General features: G+C 44.3%; 1 protein-coding gene across 1 annotated transcript in view; it reads right to left on the bottom strand.

Annotated features, from left to right (window-relative positions):
* Positions 1–1,525: 1,525 nt before the first annotated feature.
* Positions 1,526–22,134, bottom strand: part of MAP3K13 (mitogen-activated protein kinase kinase kinase 13) — a 37,750-nt gene continuing 17,141 nt past the window's right edge. The window contains exons 3-14 of the mRNA XM_009699459.1: positions 18,567–18,750; positions 17,932–18,123; positions 16,964–17,122; positions 13,818–13,976; positions 12,023–12,131; positions 10,938–11,047; positions 9,636–9,752; positions 8,959–9,096; positions 7,205–7,949; positions 5,718–5,788; positions 2,644–2,941; positions 1,526–1,951 (exon numbers count right to left, since the gene is read on the bottom strand). Of these exons, the coding sequence (XP_009697761.1) occupies positions 1,850–1,951; positions 2,644–2,941; positions 5,718–5,788; positions 7,205–7,949; positions 8,959–9,096; positions 9,636–9,752; positions 10,938–11,047; positions 12,023–12,131; positions 13,818–13,976; positions 16,964–17,122; positions 17,932–18,123; positions 18,567–18,750 (2,384 nt within the window). The 3' untranslated portion in view covers positions 1,526–1,849. The remainder of the gene's footprint in view (positions 1,952–2,643; positions 2,942–5,717; positions 5,789–7,204; positions 7,950–8,958; positions 9,097–9,635; positions 9,753–10,937; positions 11,048–12,022; positions 12,132–13,817; positions 13,977–16,963; positions 17,123–17,931; positions 18,124–18,566; positions 18,751–22,134) is intronic.

Here is a 22,134-nt window from a genome sequence, read left to right as displayed (position 1 = left end):
CTTCTGATCTACAGAAATGATAATAAATAATAAAATAACATCATAACTTAAGATCTGTGTGTAGTCCAGCTACAAAAATTTAAAAATACGGGATAATTTAACTCATACAATACTGCTCTCTGTATAAGTAAGACATTTTCCTTCATTTTGCCGTGAGGCTATAAATTACCACAGTTAAATTCAAACCAATATTTTAACATAAAATGTAAACAAACAAAGCAACAGAAGTACCTGTCCATGGTCCATTCCTGCCGTTCATCTCAGGCTGGTGTGCCGGTCTGCAGAGCAGCACCCAGCAGCACGGTCACCTGCCACACGCGTGGCACAGCCGTGCCAGCCAGCACACTAGGAAGGGCAGAGCGAAAGCTCTTGCAGGGGGACATCAACTAAGGTGGGGTGGGGGAGTAAAACGTGCTCTATCGTTTTGTTCTCTTTAAATATTGATTTAGAAGAGTAGTGTTTGAAGGGAAGGCACTATGAGTTCTATCAGAAAACAAATTTTTCTCATCTGCCAATGCCTCGGCCTGTCACATACCAGTACTACCTTCACTTTCACCTGCAAAGTTTCAGCTTGAAGGAGAAACAGAGGCCTCGGGGTACACCCGAGACACAGCTGTGCCACAGCCACCATCAAGATTCCCTGTGCAAGCTGTTTTGCACAAAGCGTGACATGAAGGGCAGGCAGCTGTTAACGCTTTCAAGAATGTACAGCGAATAAGGAGACAGAGCAGGGCTGATGCTCTTATCTAGGCCAGTGATTCCCAGTCTTCCCCCTCAACACACAGCTCTCTGCTGGTTATCGATGCTGTTTGTAGGTGAGAGACTGCTTCTCCAAGTCCAGTACAGGCATCTCCAGTTTCCTCCCCAGAAGAGTGCTCAGGCTCTGCAGAATGTGCTTTCCACGGTTTGCAAGTTCTTGCTTTTCCAACACTGATTTGATTGATTTCTTTGACTGACTGAAACAGACAGGAGGTAAGAGGAGGAAGTAAACTGGGAAATGGCACACTGCATCTGAAAGAGGTTTCCCTGCTCAACTGGAGATCGACACTGCCAGAGTGAAGCAAGGACGATGTTAAGAAGTGCTCTTATACCAATTCTGAAGAGGACGAGGTTAGAATACATTTGCAGGATCTCACAACAAAACGCTGATTAAAAAAAGAAACTAAAAATCTTTAAAATAAAACCCACTATTACATTCCTGGGGATGTATCAACTCAGAAGACCCTGGATGTTAGCACCTCAGTACCAATTTTCTCCAGGAACATGTCCACCTTCTGATTAAAAATGACCCAGCTGGTTATACTGAAAATGCTTTGTTCACAGGTTACCCTATAGTAAGGTCTTTTTATGCTTCCTCATTTGATAAGACTGAGTGGTTTAGTTTTCTTGATCTGTTCTCCAAGCTTCAGGGCCATGAGGCCTGGTCCCCTGTGAAAGCAGCAAGAGAATCCCCCCGCGTTTGTACACAAAGCTGTCCAGGCAGGACTCCCAGGATGTTTCTCTGTAATGTGCTTGCTTTCTGAACTTTTTTTTTTTGCAACAAAGTCTGTGTGTCTATAAATACAATCCACTCTTTACAGTAAAAAGTGTTAAAATGTCAAAAAAATAAATATCCATGTTACAGTAACTAGATTATTCAATAAAATACATCCCTGCCATTCTTGATTGAAATGCTCAAAGAGAATTAATTTCATTTGGACATTTTCCAGAGATTCGGGTTATTGCAAATCACTCCTGGGGTGGGAAGGAGAAGCATCTTCTCTTCCTGTAAAGTGTGATGAAGGGAAATGAAGTGGAATCTCAGGGAAATCAAAATGCCAGTATCGGGAAGCTTTGGGGGAGATCTGTATTACCAAGTAGCAGAGCTGCAGGGCTTATTGGTCCTGACCGTGGCATCAGAACACTCCCCTTCAGAAGAGTCACAGTCTGATTCTCCAAACTGTGCTGGGTTCTGCAAAGCAAAAGGAAATGGGAAGACTTGAGCAACATTCCTCTACTGCAGATCAACCGCACCATCCCAGTCTGTAAGAGCAGACAGACAGGCAAAGGTCACCACCAGCAGAGAAGGAGAGATTGGCAGCATACAGGAGATAGCAACAGTACACAATTGCCCTACCAAACGTCACTTGTCTCCCCTCAGTGAGGGGACAGCTGAAAAATATTTGGTCAGAGCACTACCAAACAGAGATGGAGTTATGAGAAGATGGTGCAGCAGGCTCTGCCCTACCCCTCCCAAACACCTGAAAGACAGTAAAAGGAAGAAAATCATTTTAGCATCAGCAGCCTTGCTGGAGAAGTTAGACGCCGACAGTTTATATCCAATCCGTTTCATTCTCTATGTGCTATTTTTTATCCCACTTAATGCAACTGCAAATCCGATGGCCTCCCAATATCACACTCATTTTCATCGGCAAATCATGTTCAGCTTTATTTGTGCTACTCTCCCCCATCTACTCATCTGGCCAAGTATGAGAAAGGCTGGGTATTTAAGCAGTTGCTTTGCTGTAGTACACCTACCACAGCATTTACTAGGTAGTCATCGAACTTTCTGGCCCTTGGACTCCTTTCCGTAACATTTATTTACCTTTTTTTTTTTTTTAAACTCAGTAGAAGGAAGCGGGGATAACTAAACTTACAACTCACCTCACAGCTGTGTTCATCTGCACAGAGTTTGCCCAGAGACATCTGAGTCTTGACCCTCCGCACGGCACACTCTTTGTCTGAAAGCCCATCAGACTGAGTGGAGATTTCAATGGGGATCTCTGGAGTCTGGGACAACATGTCCTCCAGCTTCTCGGCCAGCTCATCTTCCAGCTTGGTGGCCAGCTCATCCGGGCTGTTCGAATGATCACTTGTGTTCCCCTCCTCTCCATCTGACACAGAGAAGTTCTCCGAGCTGAAGGTTGAGTAGGACTGGCAGCTACTAATGCAGCGGTGAGGTCTGCAAACCAGGAGAGTAGTTCAGTGAGTAGTACCACAGTGCCTCTGACTGCAGAGCAAAAACCATTTCCTGGGTGCTGTGTTTGGCTACTCTGCTACAACTGGCCTCGACAGACCCCACTCCTGGTGCCCGCTCAGCCCCGGGCGAGCCTGTCCCCAGGAGCCCGCTGCCAGCTAGAAAGGTTACAGCTTCACAGCAGACAGGTTTCTGCGCACGCTCTTGCTGCACAGAGTAAGAATGAGCTGGCGAGCCAGCACAGCATTGCAGTTCGAACGTAAGGACCTCTGTTTCTGATGTGTAGCAAGGGTACAGGCAGCTTGCTTTTGAGACGTACATGACAAAACCCTCACAACATTAGGAGTGCAGTGAATGCAGAGTAGCTGCTACATCCTTACACAGCTTCCCCCGGCAAACCTCTCATCTTCCTTTCTGAAGCATGCAATGCAGGGCAGAGTTTTGCACCTGTACTTTTAACTGGCATCTTCAGCCCAAGAAGATTAGGGCTCGCTCACTGTAACAGGCGGTCCAGGCCACTCAATCCTGTTCTCCCTAGCAGATACCACTCAGGCACAGCACACACAACACTGCTTGGTTGCTTCTCCACACTGGGCTAAGGGCTTGATCCTTCCAAAAACATCTTTGAGCAGAACACGTCCAATCCCTAGAAAAGGCTTTACATCAACTCTCCAAGAGCCTCTTCCCACCCAAAGAACACATCTCCCACTGAGTCATAACAGATCTGCGAGGCTGGCAGCAAGAGCTCTGCAAAGCGTTGGGCTGCCTTTCACACCTTGGAGCTATGAAATCTACCAGCTTTGGAATGATTTAGTTCAAGATCTGCATCTTTAAGTTCATCTGTTTTTATATGGTCTTGTCTGCTACATGTTCATATTAGCTGATCTGCCCCGGAGCATATTTTTCTTTAACAGTCCTTTTTCCTAAAGAAAGGCTGTACTGTAGGGTTCAAGCTAATTCAGCTGGGAATACTTGCATCACCTGGCAGTGATCCCAACAGACAGGCTAGAATTTAGGTATGTGTGCTCAAAAATAAGCTCACAGTTACTTGAATATGGAAATTGCCTCATGCCAGGATTCAACAGTAATGGTACAAAATACCAGTTCACTGAACACGCCAGGAGACCCTGAACAGGTCATGAAATGAATTCAGGAAAGGCAATTTTTCTTCCAAGTTAGTAAATCACAGAAGCAGCAACAGTCCACAAGAACTGTATGAGTCAGAAAACTCATCTAGTCCAGCGTTCTGTCTCGACCCTAGGCAGGAAAAAATCATCTGGGAAAAGTATGAGGATAGGGTGTGCAGACAGAGCCTGCTTTCTCCTGACGTATCTTCCTGGTTTGTACCGTTTGGCAAACCAGACTTCTGAGCTGAAGATCAAACCGGGATGACAGTGCTAACAGCCACTGATGGATCTCTACTCCCTAAATTTAACACTTACGACTTGTTTATGTTTTGATTTCCACAGCATACCTTGACAATGAGCTCCACATCTGAAAATGTTTTGGATGGAAAAAGCGCTTCCTTTTGCTCATTTTAAACCCCCTGTTTGCTTCCCTAGGTGTCTCTAACGTGAATGTCAGGAATCACTCCTTGTCTGTTTTCTCCACATAAATTACAATTTCATGCATCTCCAGTATCACCTCTCCTCCTGCTAGACAAACATTTCTTATGGATTTAATCTCTCCTTCTATAGAAACCATCCCTAACCATTCTTGTCACACTTCTCGGTACCTTTTCAAATTCTACCATGGTCTTTGAGCTATGGCAATAAAGGTGGCATTTAGGATTCAAGCTGCAGGTGTGCCATGGATGTATACAACAGCAGACAGGCTTTTATCTTCTTCTCTGCTCCTTTCCTAACAACCTTTAACCTGTTTGCCCACTGGATCACTTCTACACTTCAAGCAGCTGCTTTCATAAAGCTCCGGCACCAATTCCATCATCTCTTTCCTGAGCACAGGGCTGTAAAGCCTGCTTTACATAGGCTTAGGTAGGAACACCCCCTCAAGTCTTATTTTACAGGCGACAATGAATTTGATTTGCCGTGTTGTCACCTAGCTCTTCAGTCCTATCTGAATTCAACTACAAAGTCGCTGGAGTCACCCCCACTGCAGCAACAGTTAATAAACAACATTTGACAGAGTCCACAAAGGGTCGCAACATCCAGTAAGTCTGCTTCTGGTAAAACAGGTGCAGCAGCTTATTTTTATAGGGTGAATAATGTTATTAAGTGTGATCAAGTTGTGCTACAAACAGCCTGCAGCAGAAAAGCTGTGCTGGAGGTAACATCTCAGAACAGGCTGAAAACAGTGAGCGAACATGCTGGATGGGATGCACGGAATGGGATTCTTTTCTTTTGCCAGAACCTTCCCACAGTTTCAATGCTACTGAGCAGCTGCTATGAGAATTCTCCTCCTGAGTTTTGTCCCACCAAAGAGAGATCATCATGGAATACCAGATTGGGAGGGACCTCAAGGATCATCTGGTCTAACCTTTCTTGGCAAAAGTATGGCCTAGACAAGATGGCCCAGCACCCTGTCTGGATGAATCTTAAAAGTGTCCAATGTTAGGGAATTCACCACTTCCCTGGGGAGATTATTCCAATGGCTGGTTGTTCTCATTGTGAAAAATTTTCCTCCTATGTCCAATTGGAATCTCCCCAGGAGTAACTCGTACCCATTACCCCTCATCTTTTCCACATGACTCCTTGTAAAAAGGAAGTCTCCATCTAATTATTAGAGTTAATTCACCTTTTACCTTTGTCTACGAGGAAACTCCACTTCACTGTCTACTTCGCCCTCTTCCTCTTCTGAAGAGTCATCACCGCTCTGGCAGAAAACAAAGACAAGAATGATATCACATTTGTGAAAGAACAAACATGCAACTACATGGCTGCCCCTTGGTCCTCCAGGACAAAACCACTGTGTCAACAGGCTGCAACAATCTAGACAAGAAAATAACCTGCGTATCAGTGAAAATTGACTCGGGCATCTTCTTACGAGGAGATTATTTCAGGCAGTCTTAATGTTGCCATTTCTGAATTTGGAGTGATTGACTTTGAAATACACTGAAGTACTTTAGCAGGCACTGAGTACATAATGTTCCAGATTTTTACAGAAGCAAATCAAGTAATTAGCATCACACTGAAATCCACATAAATTATTGAGCTGATCTGGCACTCTTGGCTTTATGACTTAGACCCTTTTCTATATGAGCCCAACACAAAGCAGGATGGGGATGACACAGCCTTTGCTGGTGGGATTCACCAACTAGAAAACTTGAGTTTTGTTCCATTATCTACTTCAGTGAGCACAGAACCTTTTATTCTCCTTTTCCCATTCTAATCTCCCCGCTGCAGGCTTGTTCTTTTGACAGCCTCCTCCTATCCTATCTAAACTGACAACATCTGGTTTAGACTCTGCCTTTATCTCATCCCATCCCCTTGTAATATGAGGTTCTCCTCCTCCCTTCATTCTGGGCCGAAAACACACTCTTGGTCTGGTACCCATGCTCTTTTCCTTCACTTTTCCACCCAGGCCCAGTTTTCCTGCTCTTTGAACTCCACTCAGACTAGTTCCTACTTCTCTCACCGCCTGCATGGTGGAAGCAGGAGGAATAAAGAACAACTCCATTTCTGCACAACTGTGCTGTAACATCTTGCAAAATCATCACAAAATACATGAGAACTACGACTTTTGGTCAATGGGGGCAGTTTCTGGCAAGTACAGCAAAAGACCATGGCAAATGCTTCATTTCTGTTCCAAGGCACAGAAGCGCTACAGATTCTCAGTGAAACTAGTACACGATATTTAACATCACCAAATGAATGCATTTACCCCTTCCTTTGTTTTGAGAAAGGCTTGAAAACATTGAGACTGTTTCAACAACAAAAAAAATCGGCAGACCAAGTTTCAGCTCAAACAAAAACTGGCTAAATTGCAAGTAGCAGAGAACTAGGCCCTATCAAACCCACATCTGACAACCCTCATTATTAGCAGTACACTCTGATATGCCTACAGTACTTCTCAATGAGATTGACTTTAAAAGTATGTCCAGATCACAAAGCAAAGTTCAGATAGGCACGATTTCTTTACGATAAAGTTGTACACATAACTCTACCACTACGTGCTTCGCTACTATCCTATATCCAGACATTAGCCTATGCTACACATCTTCTGTTGGTGGAGAAGGAAAAGAAGAGCAAGCTTTGGGGTTTTTTTCAAATCGCTATGCTGTACTCTTACCTTTTGAAGGGGTCTTGCTTTGCAAGGTAGCACTGAGGAAGCCATGTGCTGGGGTGTGCCTAGGGCGGACGGCAACTTACAGTTGCTAAAGCCCTCTTCCTCCATCTTCTCAATGAACTGCGCGTTTTCGTATAGGGAAACAGATGTTGGTGACTGAGAATGGCTCATCCCTGTTTCAACAGATGACATCTGTACCTGACCACTGTCCTCTTCCCTGCACTGAAGACAGGAATTATACGGATCTGTTTGGCAACACTCCCAATGATCAGTTTTGCTTTCTTTGCTCTCCAGATTCCTTCGGCAATCTGCTTCCATGGCAGTGGAGATGAGATCGGGGCTGGAACCAGACATCCGCCTTTGCGCGTGGTTACTGAGAGGGCTCCGCAGCGCTGCTGCAGGGCCAAAGTACCTTAAGTTGTTTGCGCAGTTGGCAATATCTTGTCCGTGGGCATGAAGCCGTGAGTGATGGCCATGGGGATGGCTGTGGCCAGGTTGCTGTGGTAGGCCGGGATGATGAGGATGATTATGAGGTGGAGGTGGGGGTGCATCGTCTTGCACTGGCTGGTTTTTCAAGATCCCTGCAAAATCATTGTAGCTGCCTTTGCTGTTCCCTCGGCGGTGACGTGGCTTACTGCGGTAGCGGCTTTTGCCACTCAGTGTTGACATTTTGGGACTTCCTGAGACTGGTGAGCCATTGGATGCTGCTTCTGTGCTGGGTATGCCCTCTGACTTCAGTAGATCTGGCCTGAGAGACAGTCAGCAGAAGCTACACATTAAACCACAAACTAAGAAAGGACATCGGCTCAGAGCCAGGATGAAGAGGCAGCTGCAGCCATAAGCACACTGCTTTCTAAAATCTAGAGGCTTCCCTCCCCTTCAGCTGTTTGACTTCTGCATTTAGTTTCCTTTGATCCTCTCCACTCAATGTCCTTTCTGTTCAGTCCATTATGCTCTAAACTCCTTTCTCGCTGCTTTTTCCAATATCTGCCACATACTCTCCTTTTTCCGCTCTTATTTTGATGTTCTGCTCCCAAAATAGCTCCCTCCTAAGACCTTGGTGTAGGGCATGTCTCCTACCATGTGCATATAGAATGCTCAGCACAATAGAGTCCCAATCTGCTGATGGTTATCAGCCTGCTCATTTCAGAAGCACATGTGGATATTAATTCAGAAGTGATTATTCACTGTTAATCAGAACTCTCTAACTCCTGGAAATCCCAGAAAAGGGAAGAATAAAATAGACAGCATGTCTGAAAAAACAAATCTCACTTTCTGAAAGTCACGCAGAAGAGAAATAGCTGAAAGGACAGTATGAATTCCCAAATCTCAGATCCCAGTTTAATTCCTCAATAATGAATGCATCCTCCCTGAGGACGGGCTGATTTCCACAATCCCTCACCTGCTTATTACCATTCAAGACAAGGATGATCTAACTGCTCTTTGCTTTGACAGTTAAAAATTCAAGACACACATTAGATACCTCCTGCCAGAGCAACATCATCTCTGAAAAAAAAAATCATATGGACCAAATGGTTCCAGAGAGCTGCCCAGGTAGAAGGAATGGCAGGATTAATTTCTTTTACCTTAAGATAATTAAACAATTGTGATTCTGAGGATCAGAGCAGGCCAAAGAGAGAACATCCCTTTGGCTTGTCCTGTGTTGTCATCAGACTCAAAGGGGAGTAAACTGCCTGCTCATCTCAATGGGGATCTACCACTGGTTCCTGCCACAGAACTAGGTTGTTACTTCTTACCGTTTAGTCTGGCTGCCTGGTTTATGGGAGACCCCTTTCCTCTTCATCAGCTTCTCTACTGTATTGGGGTGGATTATTGGTCTGACTGGGTGGCGTTTGTAAGTCCCAGGGTATTTCTTTTCCACTGCTTGTTCCCTCCTGAAATATTGGGGAATTAAAAAAAAAAAGAAAAACGACACACGAATAGATCAGTTCTCTCTTTATCCAACTGCAGCTCCTGGTGGACAGAAACACAGCATCACTGTGAGCACACTGTGTGCCTGTTTCTCAGCTATGACTGGGTGCAACACAACATGCTGTTCTGGGAAAGGACACAGTCATTTTCTAAATTCTCTCTGCAGAGATCAAGGAGTTAGAGCAGGGCCCTGGTGCACAGTTCAGAAACAGCACTGCTTTTCTCTTTATAAAGGGGCCAAAGGATGTCAAGACCAAATGGGAAAGGTGCCTTCCTCCCAGTCAGTAAACATTGGGTAAAGATATGTGCACTAAGTGGTCTGTAGCAGTCTGCTTTTACGGTGCCTCTCCCTGCTTGCCAGCTCGCTCTTTACCCTCTAAGTTTGTCAGGGGACACTAAATCTACAAGCACAACTATGCAGTTTAGAAACAAAGTACTGGTTTATTCTCCTGTATGCACATTGCCATGTGTGTGGCATGCCATTATGCCCAGAGATACATACTTTATGAGCTCCTTCTCACGGACCTCCAGCTGCAGCATAATGGCGCTGAGCTCCATGTATAAGTTATTGGCTCGCTCCAGTTTCCTCTCGTAGTGTTCGCGGATATCCAATGCATGTCTGAAAAACAGAAAAGTCATTATTCCACAGTCTGATATCCATGGACCAAGAGAGGAGAATAAGGAAAAGTACAGGTGCTTTACAAAAAGGCCTTCTAAAAGTCAAATTTGCCAGCTGTATTGCACTGAACCCCAGAGCGAGCTAACAGTGAATGCCGATTAAGAACTTGATAGAGCAACGAATCATGAGATGATTTAGAGAGTGCTTAACAGTCTTGAAAGAGTAGCAATGCTTCTCACTAGAGAAGCTGCAAATGCCTCACGCGCATCCACAAGCCCTTTGGCCAAGCCCTGATCATCCTGTTTGCACAGAGAAGGGGCTAAGTCAGCTTCTAAAGAAACAGGGAAACAAGTCATCTGTTTGCATTTCATAAAAAGCAATATGCCTCTACAGACACCTTGAACCATAGCTGAAAGATGTGACCATTAAAAGCTCCCTAGGGCCAGGGAACACTGATCAGGAACTACATCAAACTGGCTGAACAAGGTTTCCTTTGGTTTCTCAGCTTTGACATAGAACTGCTACTTGGTGTTTCACGTTGCTCTGTCATAACTCTATTCGCAAATTTGTAGCACAAAAGATAACACTTTCCTTTCTTAAATAAACATTCTGGTTTCATTTTTAAGTTCGTCTAATGTTCAAAATTAATTTCAGTGGGCTGCTAAATCGGAGTGTGTTCACTTCTCTGGAAATAACTAATCCAAAGAATGTATCAGGGCAGAGAAAGCTCACAGCAAACTGCAAGATGCATTTTCCACTGAGATGGATGTACCTGCTTCAGCGCTGTTACCATAAACACCAAAACTCAGGCAGAAATACTCCCTAGTAAACACACAAGCCTTTGTCTGTCTTGCCTGGAGCGAACTGTTCAGACTGCCCAAGAGCAGGGACAGCTTCCACTGCTTCTCTCTCTCTCTCTTTCCATCAGCCAAGCAGTGCTCAAGGCCTAGGGCATGGCCCTGGGAACTTCAGTTTCTGCACTAATGAGGAACTTAGGCTGCCCAAATTTATGCCACCAGGAATACCGAGTCCTGTTTTGGAGTCCCCAGTCTGAGAATGAAACAGTCAGGGGCTGGATGGAGCCCATGCCCTGTGAAGAGAAGCTCAGGGAGCTGGGCTCATTTATCTGGAGGAGAAGGCTGGATGGGAAGAGTGAGCAGTAACCATAAAAGACTGTCAACAGACCTCAGCTCTTCTCTTCGGCGACGAATCAATTCTTCATCTAGCCGGTGGATACAAGTTCCTTCACTTTTAATTTTCTCAAAATGTTTCTTCACTTCTTCTCTCCATTCAGCCTAGGGAAGCAATTTATTTTCAGGTATTTACAAAGGATTGGGATCCCTGGTTGCACCAAAGAAAAACTTGTGGGCAACATTCTTCGTGTCTGCAGAAAATTACAGGTTTGGTTTGAAAACGTGTTTCTGTCAGCTGAATTATTTTGGGTAACAACATGGCAGCATGTTTAGTTTCAGCATTTCCAAATGGTATTTCCAATTTTGTGCTCAGATGAGATCATTTAAAACATATCTGCTTTTCCTAAAAAAATATTTTTAAAAATTCCTAAAGCTTTTTTCATCCTAAGACAACATTTTCTTCCCTTCTGCCATTTAAAGTAAACAGAAAGGCTTATGACTGTGAAAGCTATATTTGTGACAACGATGACTGTCACTAGGGTGATACGAACTCTATTTGCCCCTTGAAGACCTGGCTCTTGCAGCTTTAATAACTGCACCCACCTCCTCACATACTCCCCAACACTGTACAGATCCTCTCTACTGGAGGCAAAGTTTCATTCTCATTCCCTCCTTGGGAGCAGACAATAGCTTGCTGGGTAGGATTCGGAGGAATCTCTAAGAACAGACTTTTAGATCTTCCCTGAAAGTCCCAGAGTCCTTTCACTGCCCTGTAATACCTCTTTGTCCCACTGGCTGCCCTGCTTATCTTCACTATAAATGCAATGGTTCTGCTCTCAGCATTCTCATGGTCTCCTGCACAACAGTACTGGGAGAACAGCTGGGAGCAGAACATCTGAAGTCAGCAGTCTCAGGGAGAAGTGAATGAGACAGCGTTGAGTTTCTGACTAAAGTTGGCAGATGTCTCAGTTTGTGAAAGCTTAGGTAAAAAATTTTAAAATACCCATCAGTTTCCTTCTCCCCAGGAATCAAACTGAAATCACGGATCTGGACTTTTGCCATACTCGATGCAGCCTCTAAAATCAGATCCTTGGAGCTAACTCTAGTACTTACGGGCTACAGCCGTTCTCCAGTTACCTGTGATTTGAAATAGGTTTCCTGAGGAGTAGCCAGCACATCAGCAGATGCGATATCCAGGTGCATCAGCGTCTGCCGGAAGGAGGGACGATTCCGGGGCTTGCTCTGCCTGCAGCAAAACAGACAAATACTGAAGCATGAGATGAGGTTAACATTGCTAGCTTCTCCTACCCTTCTGTTTCACGTGAGAACATGTTCTCTGAATCGTGTAGCTTGGCAGATTAGAGCAAAGGAGTTTTTCTGGTTTTCTCTTTTGCTGAATATGAGTTTATTGTGCTAGAGTTGTTTTGTATTCAGGTTTTGGTGTGTGATGATCTATTCTGAAGAAACAAAAGAGATGAAAACCATTTAAAATACGAAAATGCGATTACAAAGTGAAAGACAGGATGCAAACTGAAACAGTTCCTAACGTGTTGGTCAAGAAGAAACAGATCTCAGTTCACTACCCCGTTAATTTCCAACTTTTATAACTGGAATACTCGATCTAGTAGAAATTATAATTTACATACAACAAAACAGGGTATCTATAAACACCAAACGTATCTGTGTAGCCACGTAGCACATGCTTCAGCCTACACAGTATTGTAATGCACTGAACATCTCCGTAAGTTCCCATTCAAGTACAAAACCATTTGCAGCTTTGACAAAAGAGACCAGCACTCGAGTTTCAGGACTGAACCCATCAGTCTTGTTGCACGGATGCAGTGCTCAGGACAAGAGCGAGCTTCCGCAGCCACCTCTCCCCTACAAACCACCTACTCCCACTAGGTGGGGATACGAGTGTACGTACTCCATGTCCAGAGCTGCACAAACTCCTTCCTGCCTTTTGCAGCCATGCGTAGAAGCACAGCCAGGCAGGGCACGTCTCAGCACAGACAGTGCAGCAGCACGACCTGCTGCAGCTCAGGGTCAGAGGGGTAAACAGCCACTTGAAGAAATCCATAGATGCTCTGGCTTGGTTTTCCCTTCATGCCATGGAGAAGATGGCTGGTAAAACTCATGGAGTGGGAAAATGCTGGAAGACTGCTTACACTTTGTGTCAAGATGCAATTACTAAGACATAGCATTAATGCATGACCCAAGACAAAGAATTTCAACTCTAATCTGGTACGTGGAGGAAACTGAAAGCATTTTCCATCTCTATACCTGTAAAATCCTGGTTTCGTTCAGAAAGCTCAAATTTCTTTGTTCAGTTCAAAAACCAGTCACTTACAATGGGTTTCAGAGTGAAAAATCATTTCCTTTCACTCTGGAGCCAGCCTCAAGAAATTTTACCCCTACTTTCCTTCCAGCTCCCACAGAGCTATCCTTTATCACCCACTTTGCTACAACAAAGCAACCACCTCTGTGAAGGCTCCTGAAGATGACCTTCATCCTGCCTGCTCCTGATTCACACTGGACAGGCAACTCCTGGGTAAGTGTCACCCTGCTGGGGCTCCCATTAAGCTCTGTTTCCCCACTTCTCGCCTGTTCAATTCCTTCCCCCTCACTAGCCTGTCTCAAGAGTCTGCCCGCTCCCTTCCCTGCCCCATCCACTCAGCAAACCAGACAGGTTTCTTCCTACTTCCTCGAAGCTCAAAATGTCCTTCTGAGGCCTGGGCCTGCTGCCACAAGGAAGCAGAATCCAAAATGTTAAAACTTACCGCTCTCGTGACAAGTGTTAGAGTATTTAAGAGCGCTCTGCTCTGGGCTCAACACTCCCACCCTGATTCTGGTGTCATTGGTTTTATTGGGAATCTGGCAAGAGCTGGGAGACAGCCCTTAGGTCTGTGCAGTGCAGGGTTCAGGCTCTTACCAGGTCTGCTTCATGAGGATTTTGAAGCCATCTGGGCAGGTAGAAGGGACAGGAAGGTGCAGGCTGTTACTGCCCACTCCCCAAATGATGGCTGAAGAGTCCACGTCCTTGTAGGGAATCTCTCCTGTAAGCAGCTCCCACAAAACTACCCCAAACGACCTGATGAGGAAATAAACCAGGATAAAAGCTTCCACGTGAATTCAATTTAACAGAAACAGTTGGAGCCTGAAAAAAACCCACTGTTTGTTTGGCAAAACAGTGAAATAGGTAAGTCTGATCTGAAATTGCAAGTAGGTGCAACAGTGTTTATGTACTAGTTTTTAACCAAGAGCAGCTATTTCACACACCAGGTAACACTTCCTCCTCTGCCCCAGCACTGGGCTGAACACCAAACCACATCAGTTTTCACCCACCCTTTCCTATTCCTTTGTGAGATTTAAAAAAATCCTGAAAGCTCGTTTTCTGTATAGATTAAATCTTATTCCTGCTAAATGAAAAGGAAAGTTAGCTTTCCTGCGATAGACTTTTGACTGTTCTTATTGGTAAGAACAGATCATCTACTACTAGACAGACTGAACTGACAAGTGTCTTACAGAGACAACACAACAAAGGTTTTGCGGTTGGGTTTGGGTTTTTTTTTACATTTCATTTAACTTTTTTTCCCCTAGACAAAAGCTCCCTCTGCTGTTACGTGTACTCCTAGGTAAGAGGCTCATAGGTTTGAGACTCGGCACTACAACTACTGCCACAGAGAAATTAAGAAACAAATGCAACATGTATAAAAGCCCAAGTATCAAAAGCACACGCACTCTCATCTGATATTTATTTTGTGCTGAAGAAAGGAAGGCTAAAGAAAGAAAAAAATAGGAGAATTCTACCTGGAAAAGAGCCTCCTGTTACAAGAACTGAAAGATATAGATAAGAAAACTCACTTTGCGTCTCTTCCTTAGTGAAATGATCAGTAAGGACCAAAACCTTAATTTATAACAGCAAACAGTTATTTGTTTTCTTTACAATCTTCACCCAATAAAACACCAAAGAAATATCAAAGCAGTCAATACAGAGGTAAACAAAATGCTGCTGAGAACCAACACTACTCTTACTGCACACTAACAACCAGGCTGCGCTACGAGGTGAGGTACAACCATCTCAATTTCAAACACAGATGTATCACCTTACGTGCGTGCCCCATCCGTCTGTGGGACACCCACCCTGCCAAGCTTGCTGGGAAGTCAAACCAGGTGAAAAATGAGAAGTGTGTTTCTGGCTTGTACTAATATCAAGTTGCTTTTATTAAGTACAGAAGAACATCTAAGGGATAAACTGCCTGCATCTGAACAACCATCAGTCAGGTCAGGACAAAGAACTTCATGTGAAAAAGGTTGCACTTTCAAAGCCCATCGGCTTCAAATCGGGGAGGGGGGGACACGGACACAGGACACCAACAAAACAAAGCAAGCAGAATTGGAACATTTTTTCCCTTGATTTTTTTTTCCATAGCCTGCAGGAAAGCAGGGAAGCATGTAGTTGGACAAACTACCAGGAAACCCCATCTGGTTTCAGCTTTGTTATGATTAAGAATTGACAAAGGATTTTCAAGACTCCCGGTACGTTTGGGTTTTGTTTGTTTGTTTGTTTTTAGCATGCTGCTAAAGATGAGAGAGAGCAGGCATATAAGCAGCTTAGGAACTGTTCTCATTTGTTGTCAGTATTCATGAACATTGCTTCTACTCATCTTGGCGGAGGAATGGATGTCAAGGAGGAGTTTGAGCAATCACCACTGCAGCAGACTCAAGAGGAACTTGCACCAAAGGCACCTCTAGGTTTGCACCAAAGAGCACCATCTCTAAGTCGCTGAGGAATGGAGTGCCCCCAGCCCTTAGCAGAGCTAGCAGCTGGTTTTTATTGGACATGATGCTCCACACGATATTCCTGAAGGACAGAAAGCCGAGGGTAGAAATCCAACACCATTCCTCCTCATGAACTTGTGATCCAAAGGGAGGAACTCAGAAGACAAACAGTGAGTGTATTTTCTTTCCAAAACCACCTAAGAGTTTCTCCTAGAAGAGCTGGCTATGCTATGGCCTGCTACATCCACATGAAATGAGGACACAAAACACTGTGCGCACAAAACGAGCTGTATACCCCAGATTACAAGACTTTCCCTATAGGAAATCTTGACTGAAAGTCATGACCCAGCTGCGAGCTAGAACACCGGCAGCAGGCTGCTGTCTGATTCCACTTGCACTCTGAACTACCCATGGCTTTGACCTGCAGCTTCATGCTGCGTTAAGGGAGGTGACAGCATTTGAACCTGAAAAACCACAAGAAGGTAAATTCATCCTGGCTGTAAAGCAGGGAGAAGGACATTTGTCCTGGCTACTGACATTTAATATGCAGAAATAACAAGGCAGAAACTGAGATGCAGCTCCCTTGAGGACCCTGAAACCTGTGGAGAGGCATCCCAAAGGAGCTCCAAGGCTGAGTCCTCTGTCAAGCATCTTTAATAGCACAGAGATCTAAACGTTTCCTTATCTTCCTTTGGACACAGAGTACCTTTCATGTGGAATAGAAAGAGGTGTTCAAAACTCTTACGATATACCCCGGTTTCCTCCCTCTTGGACCCAGGGTTAGATTCACTGGACTATAATCCTGTGGCTGTACATGTAACAGCCAAGCCCAGCGTGCAAAAAGCAGAAGGACCCTTCAAGCTAGAAGAGTAGAGGCCTCCCTACAGCTCAAGCGTGGCCCTGAAGAGGGTAGAAAGCAAATGCAAAATACCCTGGCTGCAGAAGTTGCTGAGGGGACCCTAAGCACCAGGTGTGGAAGAAAGCTCTGACCTGAATAATGACACAGGGAAGAATTGTTGCATTTGCTTACTGCAAGACACAGATAGTCTGCACCGAGTCTCAACAGGTACCTTCAGATCTCAACACACAGCTTTTACACATGGTTATCATTTCTCTTTCCGTTATAGCCCATGATTCACTAACAGTTCAGAGCACTAGGCAGATGGAGAAAGGAATAGTGCACCATAGAGCAAACTATCCCCACACCTAGGACGAGAAGAGTGCTGAATATATCAGTGCTGGGAAACCAAGTGGCTAAACAGAAGGTGAAGATACTTAAACATTAATCCTACTCACCAGATATCCACCTTTTCAGAGACAGGCTCATTGCGTATCACCTCTGGGGCCATCCAAGCCACAGTTCCCGCAAAAGACATTTTGGTACTTTTATCACTGAGTTCTTTAGATGTACCAAAATCTGAAATTTTTACTGCATCCGTGTGTGTAACTAAAACACTGGAGAAAAAAAAGAAAATAAGTCAGTATTTTGCAGTTTTTCGGGTACCACAACAGCCACTGGGAGTAAATCCCTTCTTAATTAACACGAGTGGTTGCTGAGGCCATGCTGTCAACAACTGCAGTACAGGAAAAAAAAGATTATGCATTTTCACAATGAAAGCACTCATTCTCTTCAGGGTGGTTGCGTTTTGTGCCTCAAATGCATTTCTAAATGCTACAAGTCAAAAATCAATCTTGATAAAATTGCAAGTTAACAAGTCACTGAAGATTCACCATATCTGGGGACGTTTCAAAATTTTAGTAAAGCTGTACCTTAAACTGCACTGTAAACCATCTATAAGTATTATCTTCACGCACTGTCACAGTCATGTCACAGGCTAAAGAAGTGATAAACATCTAGGGAATAAGAATATAAGCAGCCAGATAGTTTTAGTCAGAAAGCAACAGAGAAATGAGAAAGATGCATTCCAGAAAGCCAGGGAAATAACAGAAGAACAAATAAGAAGGAAAAATAAAAAAGTAGAAGGTAACAGAATATCCCACTTTCAAAAAGGACCAGACACCATCAAATCATTTAAAAGTATCTCCTGACTGCTATTTATCATGTAAGATACTGGTAAAATTTCCAGTCTTGTTAAATTGCAGCACACGAGGAGAGTGCCAACAAGTTTCATTAGTTTCACTCTGATTAGTTTTCAGTCAACATGGAAAAAAAATAACAGGGCTTTTGACCTAGCTTTAAACTACTCCTCAAGAAAAACCAAGACAACCACAACTGGGGGAGGTTTAAGTAGCTAGAGACTCACTTTGGTGACTTGAGGTCTCGATGGATGATTTTGTGAAGGTGCAGATAATTCATCCCACTGGCAATCCCCGTGGACCAATCCACAAGCAGCCGCGGGGTGACTTTCCGCCCCGCTCGCAGGACTTCGTAGAGCTGTCCATGTGCACAGTACTCCATGATAATACAGTAGCATGGGGCTTGAGTGCAAACTCCTCTGTCAAAGAAAACACACAGCTAGTGAGGATCAGTAGAGTAACAGTCCCAGAGCAACTCTCAGTGGTGGAAATCAAGGGGCAGGAGAGTAACTTGCTCTGCCTGGGCAAGGGTCCTTCCTGAACCGGAAGGTGAATGTTTCCTGCATGCTTTGGACAGAAGGAACATCATTTGTGACAGAGGTGGGTTTCCTTCAACTTCCACACCTGCAGATTTTAGGCTTCACAGCAGGCCTTTTGTGAGCCTGCAAAATGTAGCATTGGGTGAGAATGGTGTCCATAGCTTTGTTTTCACAAGAATGTGTGACAATTTGAGAGGAAGGATGACCACTCATTTTGTTCTACAGACAGCTTAGTTCTTGGATTTTAAAAACTTGGCCAGGGTACACAAGCGAACGGCTCTGTCCTGGATAGAGGTATGTTTCTAACAAGTTTCACAACCTACTTGAACGCAATGATGTTAGGATGTTTGAGTTTCCGCAAGTGCTTGATATCCGTTTCGTTCTGATCTCTCACTTTCTTGATGGCCACCTCCTCTGCCCGGAATTTGCCCAGGAAGACAGCTCCCTGCGCACCGCTGCCCAGCCACTGCAGCTCTGAGATCTCCTCGAACGGGACCTCCCAGGTATCTAGGCACAGGCAAGCAAAGAGGGTAACGTAAAAGATCAAGACCACAAAAATGTTCTGCTGTACGATCACACCAGGACAGCACTTGCCATCTCCCTTAGTAAATCAAGGTGGACTTTTCTGGAGGTAGTAGATGGCATCTTCTCCTGGTACAGGCACAGCTGAGGCACACACCGCACACATTAGGCTCCAGCATCCCTTTCATCCAGTTCCTCTCCCTCATCACAGTCCCCCTCCAGTCTGTTCCTTCCCATCGTCCCAGCCGCTTTTTCAACAGAGCTCACCACCACTGCTAACCACCCAGGTGAGCTGCTTTGACTTAGCAGGCAGCAATTTAACATACCAGGGATGCTGGATTGGCAATTTAGGGAGGAGGTCCTCTACTCCAAAATTGAATGAGGACAGTACCTCTTATAAAGTACATGACTTCATTGAAAAGCATAGATGAGAAGAAACATTTAATATTTACAACTGACGTAAGACATACTGCGGGTTTTTCCCCTCCTGAAATAGGGCAAAAATAGGAAATAAAAGGGAAAGTCAGAGGTGGCAAGTTGTAAAACATAGACCAGCAACCACCAAGTTACCCGACACAAAGTACATTAACCAGAATCACCAGTCACAGAAACAGGTCTTTCCCACACCAACATTGTGTATATCAGCGTCAAATAGGCAAAAAAATCTTAAGTGATTCCTCCTCCTAGGTACCCACATGCACCTTGTTGGGACACTGCCAGAGTGGTCCAGTAGCACGGTATAAACTGTTTCAGAGCAGTTCTACTCATCAGAACATAAAGCCCTGTTGTCTCTGTGTCACCTTGAAATTACCTTAACGTCCCGCAAACAGCAAGATAAAAGGCAGGCAATAATTTATTTACTGTAACTCAATAAACGTGTAAATTCAGAGAATAAATTATTTAGCAGCAAAACCAACAAGTAACCTACTGATTTCCGAAATAAAAGAAAGTTGCACCTGCAAAGATCCCTATTTCAGATGACTATAAAGATGTGTCGTCTTGTTTCATCCAGTCTCTGAGCCATTGGGGTGGCCCCAGGGCTGCAACTGGGATTATGCAAAAGTGTCCATTTTCGATACTATCGCCACTGAAGGGAAACTTATATACCCAAGTGTCTCTGGACTGATCCCGATTCAAATCTTTCCCTCAAATCATTCCTACAACAGTCAGACACTAGCTGGATGTCTCCTGCCAAACGACTGCTCTCCAGGCATGGCCAAGGAAAGTCAGCTCCCATCCAGAGCCAGACCCCAGTGCTCGTTCCGCTCACTGAACTAGAAAAAAAACAACATTCTTAATCTACAGTAAAAATTTCCTTCCACTTGGCAGGGCAAAGTTCAACCCTCAGCACGTGTTTCTTCACAGACACAAGTCTATTTTTCATACCGATACATCCGCTTGCAACCTTACGTTGCACAAAAATGTTAAGACACCACATACAGCTCTCAACTGAAATGTATTATAACTAAGCAGGTCCAGTATCCACCGATTTGCTGCAGATGATCCCTATCCTCAGTTTTCAAGAATGCCATGACACGGTGAAGGTGATATTGCCTACCAGCAAACACACCCTTTGGTACTGAAGCAAGAAATGCCCATCCATGTAAGAACCTAACAGAAACTGATGCATGAAACATGCTGTGACCACTATCTTGACCACAGGACATTCAAGTATTTTAAAATAATAAGCATTCTTCTTCACCAAACAACTTGAGCAATTTTTTGTTGCAATACTTACAATTGTCATTTAATTCTTTAGACACTTAGACCTTAAAAGACAGTTCTTTAAGTAAGGAAAATAAAAGAAAACAAGGAAATTCACAAATAAATTGAGAAGATCTGTATTTCTCTTTAATTCACAAATGCATTGCTTCTGAAAGAAGGTGGCAAATACAGTTGATTTTTGTGTTTGTCGATAAACAGTATTTTTACATGGGCAACACTGAAACTATTCTGTTGTACTGAAATAGCTGTTTCTTTACATGTGAGAGGATGGCACTCAACATTGTCATTTATTTCCCTGAAGCACCCAAAGTTTGTGAGCAGTAATGGGTAACTATATTGCTATCACCTAGGAGCCCTAATTTGCTTTTAATATTACCTATTAACCTCCGCAATGGCAAAGGCAGAGAGAGATTGTAAACAAAGAAAGCAAAAGTTCATGCGCTTCCTCCTGCAAAGTCATCTCATGTTTATTTGGTGACATACATCCTTTCCCATATCCCACTTCCACCCTGATCATCAAGGACACGATTCAGGGAAGAGGTTTCAGTGTAGAAACAATCAGCGAAATAGCCTCCATCTTTGGGAATTTCAAGAAGAACAAAGAGTCAAACTATATGTAACATATAATGCAACAGTAAGACAAAAATAAAAATAAAAAACCAAAACCACCACAACAAACTTTCATTGTACAGGAGCTTGTTACTACATTTTAAGACAGCCAGCATCAGCGATTCCTTTGGCTCTCGTAACATATCAAGCACTGAAAAGCTTCCCAAAGAACATGATGCTGGTGGAGCAGAGCACTGGACTACGTTCAAGTGAACACCAGGGTTTGTTAGCATTAGTGGTGCAAACCTGTATTTTCGACTAGAACCCACACCCACCGATCAAAAAAATACATCTACATTACCCTGTGTATGTGCTCGCTACAGCTCCCTGGGACCACCCTCAAGGACCACAGGCTGACAAGGGTGAGCATTACAAAGTTGGTCGTATCGGTTCTGCAGAGGGGCATTGGGCAAGGCTGGAAAGAGAGGACTCGACACACTGCCAGCTGAATACAGCTGGAAGTTGAGACCACGCAGGTCACAAACCTCTCCCCACTGCCTGGATAGACCCATCCTGAACAATCCACAGTACCTTGAAGCAAAAACTGGTGAATTATGGCTGTCCCAGCTACAGCACAGCTACATAGCAGGTACAGTGAGAAACACAGCACGTGAGAGGTGATGCCGAGTTCTCTGTCATCTCAACCAACAGCTGGAACAGAAAAGGACTTGCTTAAACCAGCTGCAAGAACTCAGGTGCGTGGCTATGATGACTACCCAGAGTTACATCAAAGTGCGCGCCCAGAAGAGTAACACCTCAGATGATCAGCAGGGAGGCTAGGAAACACATCTGAACACATTAATCAAGACCAGACTGTACTGCCAGCCTTGTTAAAAAGTCCATTAACACTGCTTGGCTAAACAGCCTGTGAGATTGCCCAGACTTCAGGGCTTGCTACAGCTCTCCTAGCACTCCCACCTCTGCCAGCGGAAGAGAGACGAGGGTATCTCCTACCAGGATGGAGCAGTTTTTATTCCAGACTCTTCTGGGCCTAAAGAAACCTGTGGAATACTTCCCCTAAATAAATTAAAGTGT

The sequence above is a fragment of the Cariama cristata genome, unplaced genomic scaffold, assembly GCF_000690535.1.
Source record: "Cariama cristata isolate BGI_N322 unplaced genomic scaffold, ASM69053v1 scaffold5924, whole genome shotgun sequence".
NCBI lineage: Eukaryota > Metazoa > Chordata > Aves > Cariamiformes > Cariamidae > Cariama > Cariama cristata.
The sequence above is the reverse complement of the archived record's forward strand: the minus strand, read 5'-3'. Positions and strand labels throughout refer to the sequence as shown.